The following is a 5,924-nucleotide window of genomic DNA, read 5'->3' as shown; positions in this document are numbered from 1 at the left end:
GAGGGCGGACATCAGCTCGTCCCAAATGCCCACTATGAGTCTGCCTTCAGTAAGTGAAAAGAGAAGCCTTAAATCATTAAAGCTCTTACTAAACTTTTACACGCTAAAATTTGCAGGTTTACCCAGGGGAAAATATTGAGATCTTGAAGTAACAGCATTGTTAAAATACAGTGCCGCACATAGAGCAAAGTCAGCCATACAGACTTTTCACAGGAGGCACATTTATTAATTTTTACAACATTAGATTTAGAGTATTCTTCCTTACATATATTTCAAACACTGGTATAGTGAACTTACATTAAGATGGAGAGAGAGATAAGGTGACTGTAATTATTATTGTTTAATTTATTATTATTAGTGTGTTATTTCTTTCATTTTCTACGCACTCCAGTCAAAATACATGCCCTTGGAATACACAATACAATGATTTACCTTATGAAGTACCACCAGAGAAAGTTGCACGTACAACAGTTTGAGAACCATGGATTTAGATGATCTGACTGAGTAAATGAGCGCTGTGTCCGGTTTTTAAAAAGTAAGATTTGCAACAAAAAGTAATGCTAATGGCTATGCTAACACCTATGCTAGCGCACGTTGTTGCATTGTGTCGGAAACATCGTGTCTCTAGAAATAGAGGGGACAAAGAAGAAATGATTGTATTTACCTGGGTCTTCCCAGGTAAATACAATCAATGTGTTGTACAGAGTCATTTGACCCGGGAATGAATGCCAATCAAACACATTCCCACGGGTGAAAAATTTAAAGCTGGGATTAAACAGTTTTTTTGACCAGTGGGAATGTAATATAAAAAAAAGCCATCTTTTATGTCCATTTCCCACTGGAAATGGACCTAGATGTAACAAATGTGTGACATGTAAACGTCACTTCCAGAAACAGTTGTCCCCAGTGACATGTGTGTACATGCGTGGCAGTAACTGAACTGCAGTCCCAGCTTGCCCTCGCGGAGGCTCACGAGGGCCACAAAAGAAGCATCCTCCAGCCAAAGCCGTGACAGAGGAGACTGCAGTGTTTTAGTCACGGACAAGAAGCACACTGATGAGCTAACTAAAGCCATACTCTATCGTCTTCCCTTGATATCAGTAACTCTCCTGTTTGTCCCCATCCGGCTGTGTTTAATCACACTAGTCACGTTACAATCTGTTCATTCATGGGAATAAAAAAAAAACCACAATAATGCATGAATAATTTAACATACAGCCCCTTTAAATCCATGTGAAGGTGTTTTTCTCACATGGCTTGTCACGCCGCCACTCAGCCCATGCTCTTCATGAACTATCTAAGTGGTTTCACTGATGCAGGAGTACACTGGCCCCGCACATGCATGTGAAAGAGTTTTCATTTCTGGTGCTAGCTGAGGGGAATGTACTTCCCAGCATGCTCACTCCGACCTTGAAGGACAGATCTGCTTTCAAACTCAGTAACACCTTCTGACATAGTTCACTCGCCTGCATGCTGTTACAGAAATGTCTTTTGGGGTAGGGGAGAGGGGGCCTGGGGCTAAGTAGGTTGGACAAAACACCAGAAGAGGAGAGGTAACTGTACTTGTGTAGATTTATCTGTGGGTGAACCTGTATCAGATGAACGTCTGTATGAGTCTGTGCACTCTACAGCACCGACTCAGGACTGTCAACCCCCCCGCCTTTTTTTTTTGCACAACACCGTGGAGATGAGATGGAGAGAAGGGGGTACACGATCGCTGGGATTTAAACCCAAACCAGCTGGGTGACGAGAGGCCCCTGCTGCGTGAGGGCCAGCTTTGCAGGATAGGAAATGAAGGAGTGGGCTCAACATCAGGATTTACTCAAGCTGAATCATCAAGCAAACATTGTGCCTCTTGATGAGATATAAATTGGTCTTTACACCTGAGGCTTTTCAAGAAACCAACCATCAGTGTTCCCATAAACAAAATAATCAGTCAAACAATCACTTGTTTCTGTTGTTTGACGGGAAAATAACAGCTGCTTTAAGTGTTTCACTTTTGTGATTGTCATTTGCTGCGAGAACAAAATTGTGGTTACTGTACCAGGCGAGTCTAATAAGTTAATTATTCATCGTCCCATCCAGTTAAGCAATGGAAGCATTAAGGGAGGGTAGTTAAGTCATTTGGTGGCATGAAAGTGGATTTTAGGTTCTTGGACTGACCACTTGTGTTGGGTTGTTCCGATGAAGTGCATGAAGCCGCACTGCTGACATTTCACTTCAGACACTTCCAATGTTCTTTTAAATGATCTCTTTTTATTCAACGTTTCAGTTAGAGACAGGAGAACAGAGGACAAAGAACATCACAGTTCATACAAATGTGTGGTCACACCTGCCCCCCCATGAATTAAGAGAAACAATAAACTCAAGAATATCCAAGAACAATTGTGTTTTAAGGTTAATCTCCGATTGTCTCTTGGACAGAAATATTTTGACAAACAAATCTAATTCGGTTAATTAATTGACTAAATTAATTACATTTTACTTTTCATTTCAACTTTATACTTACCTTTATGTACTATTTAGCCTGACATCTGTAACAGTACACACAACTGACATGTTCATGACCATTCATGTGGTAAATAATTTAATAATGACCTTTGCTGTGAAAACATTTGGCTCAGAAATTCACTTCTGCACTTTTAAAAAACGCTGTGTTACTACTTGAAAATTATAACTAATGGTCTTGGAAGTTGGTTGTAATAGGAGATGTGTAAATAAATATTGATTACTGCTCATAATGACTCCACTCATTCCACAAATGAATTCACTCAGATGAATTCACCTCACATGGATTCTTTTATTTCTCATGATCCTGATGATCGTGTGTAGAAGTTTCTCCTTTTTTTTTACAAAAACATGTCATGCAGTGAAGTGCAGACTGACTGTCGTGCGCGTCAGACTAGACGTGAAACAGTTAACTGTCAGCAGCTCCACGCAGTGGACTATGAAATATCTGGAGGACAATTGGTTAAGTGGAGTTAACCGTTGCCTTTTCTCCCTGAGGTATCTTCCTTTTTGATCCCGCCGAGCCTGGCGCCTTGCAAAACACAACTTGTCTGGCGTATTAAATAGTATGACCTGGAGAAAGAAAAACGCCTGTTGCTTCTCAACTGAGGCCATTGTGGAGCGAGAAGAGCTCATGACAGGCCTTAAATTGCCATAATGCTGTGTGACCAACAGTCATACCTAATCAGTTTCTATCCTTCAACCCCCGCACCTTTTTCCACCCATTCTTCTTTAATTGTATTTTCACATTAATTAACTTTTATTTCCCTCTCTGTAAAACATGTTTTTTTTTTTATAATAATAAAAAAAATAATCCCTAGTATTGTTTTATTACCTGTCTTTTTCTCTCTCTCTTCCCTCTTTGATGAAGGTATCACTTTGATACTGACTCTTTAGTCTCTTTAGTTCCTGCTCAGCTTTACAGTTTGTGAATAATTCAGCGAACAGAAGCTCAGGGATGGAGTGGCCGGCTAATGGATGTAAATGGTCAAGAGATTCCTCCCCACTGCTTAATTGCGCTACAATTGGTCTAAGCTACTTTGTGAGAGCCATCAATAGACCCGCGCCGCATGGGGTCTGTATGATTAACTTCTCCTTCCTTTCAAAGGCCTCTTGATGTTCCTCTGTGAGGCAGAGGGCCAATCAAAACCGCACTCGTAGACGTCACGGGGCCAAACTGACGAGCTGATTGGTGCGAACAAAGAGGGGGGAATATCCTCTGTCCTTTTATAGACGACCCCCGTCCGGCGCGTCAAAGCTACTGGGCACAGCTGACAGCTCGCAGAGGCGCACACACCTACTGGACACTGTACACCTCAGCAACACCACATTCTCCTGACCGGGCCGCACGGAGGTGCATGGCCCCATCCCCTTGTGTCGCGATGAATCCTGTGCAGGGGTCGCCGTCCCAAGACGCCAAACAGCTTCATCCAAAAGAGGAGACGGACACGGAGGGAGAGGAACTCCAGCCCAAAGACATGACCACAGAGAAAGGATATAAAGTGCAGCGGAGCAGCCTCCCGTTCAGCGTCGAGTCGTTGATTTCCAAGAAGACCACCTGTCGGACTTCTAATTACCCCCCCTCAGATTTAGCCCTGGTGCTGCCCAAGCCCGTCACCGTGGCGGCGCAGGGCGCACCGTTCTCCCCAAGGACTTTTTACGCGGAGAGCAAGGTTGCCGCGGAGAGCTCACAGGGTGTTTCCAGTTCCAGCGAAGACAGTCCGCAGTTTTGTGAGAAAGATCAGAGCACTTGGTTCCAGACGTCCTCCTTCTCTACCCCTCCTCGTAAGTCCGTCCTTCCTTCCGCTGTTCCTGGAGTTTTGCGAGCTCTCAAACCACCGGGATACGCTGCATTTAGTCTTTTCTTTCTTTAAATTTACAGTGATGGTGGGCTTCCAAAATAAAAACATATTTAAGGCTGAATACAAAAACCACAATCCCTGCAATGATGTGCTGTTTGTCTTATTTTGCTTTTGTTTTGATTATGTTGTGCCACTGTGTGTGTGTAGCGCACATTTGGCTGTTGATCTTATTTTCTGTGCATATTGATTATTATTAAATTACAGTATAAAGCAGATGATATGTGGAAGCAAATAATCAAGACATATCTGATGATGCTTTTAATATAACAGTGAAATTCATAATGACATGAATCAAAGTTTGATCGATAACCACGCTTCATCTTAATCTTAATCTGACCACAGTTTTTTTTGTTCTTTCTATGTTTTGTCATAGCAGGCAGCTCAAGTCCAACACAGTGTACTTTAAGGAAACACAAAAACAACAGGAAACCTCGCACGCCCTTCACTACCTCGCAGCTGCTGGCGCTGGAGCGCAAGTTTCGGCAGAAGCAGTACCTCTCCATCGCCGAGAGAGCCGAGTTCTCCAACTCCCTCAACCTGACGGAGACTCAGGTGAAGATCTGGTTCCAGAACAGGAGAGCCAAAGCTAAGAGACTGCAGGAGGCCGAACTGGAGAAGTATAAACTGGCCTCCAAGCCTGTTCTCCCCGCATTCGCACTGCCGTTTCCCATTGGAGCGCACATGGCTTCTCCAGCATGGGCCCCGTCAAACGCCTTCCCGAGGCCCAGTCTGCCCGTCCCAGGACTCTTCAGTGGACCCGTCACTTATGGAATGTACTATTTGTCTTAGTATCCCCGTGTGTGCGTATGTGTAGGTGTGTGTGTGTGTGTGTGTGTGTGTGTATTCGGGGGTAATTGTGTCTTCCGGTTGCTATACGCGCATCAAGATGGTGCGTCTTTAATTTCTTGGAGATCATTACTATAATTTCTCTTTTTTACAAATTTTGGATTTTGAATAAAAAAGTTTTTTATATATATATAAAATCCCGAATTTATGAGCCTTGCAATTTGGCACATGCTGTGACACAGGAGTGCGTTCACTTACTCTGCTCAGTTTGTGATGGAGTCAAATGCTGCGGCTTGTGGATTCAGGAGATAATCCAAATGTAAAATGTCAGGTTTTCAAAAGACGACATGCCTTCAACATCTCACCGCAGTTCATCCACCCCACGATAGTTTGTGAAAGTGGACATTTAAAGTGTAGCCACACTTAAATGTGGGATTCTACTGAATGCAACGGAAAAGTACTTAATCTGTGTCAGTGCCTTAAGAGCAGTGTATCTCTTCAACCTCTCTCTCATCATACAGCAGTGTTGACTGTTTTCTCCCATCATTGCTGTTTGAATGTCACAATTTCTACAGGCTATTTTTTTAAACGCGGAGCAGAATTATATTTTAGAAGACACTTGTATTAGATCTTTAATAAAACTCCCAACGAGGCCTTTTTTTCTGGGAGAAATTATAGATTTTTCTTTGAGGGAATTTTGCTGTTAATGTAAATATTAAAAATGTGTAGTGTTCATAAAGCCTTGCAGTCTCGCTTGAAGAGCAGCAG

The 5,924-nt window shown here is 42.8% G+C and overlaps 1 protein-coding gene across 2 annotated transcripts in view; it reads left to right on the top strand.

The window, feature by feature from the left end:
• The first annotated feature begins 3,756 nt into the window (after window positions 1-3,756).
• LOC122771356 (homeobox protein MSH-C-like) overlaps window positions 3,757-5,924 on the top strand; it is a 2,289-nt gene continuing 121 nt past the window's right edge. The window contains exons 1-2 of one of the 2 annotated variants that reach the window (XM_044028885.1): window positions 3,757-4,293; window positions 4,747-5,924. The exon at window positions 4,747-5,924 is cut by the window's right edge and continues 121 nt beyond it. In XM_044028885.1, coding sequence (XP_043884820.1) covers window positions 3,867-4,293; window positions 4,747-5,159 — 840 coding nt within the window. In that variant the 5' untranslated portion in view covers window positions 3,757-3,866 and the 3' untranslated portion in view covers window positions 5,160-5,924. Of the gene's footprint in view, window positions 4,294-4,743 lie in introns of both variants that reach the window. The other variant, XM_044028884.1, reaches the window with a different exon arrangement.

The sequence above is a fragment of the Solea senegalensis genome, linkage group LG6, assembly GCF_019176455.1.
Source record: "Solea senegalensis isolate Sse05_10M linkage group LG6, IFAPA_SoseM_1, whole genome shotgun sequence".
In the NCBI taxonomy this organism is placed as follows: domain Eukaryota; kingdom Metazoa; phylum Chordata; class Actinopteri; order Pleuronectiformes; family Soleidae; genus Solea; species Solea senegalensis.
The sequence above is the reverse complement of the archived record's forward strand: the minus strand, read 5'-3'. Positions and strand labels throughout refer to the sequence as shown.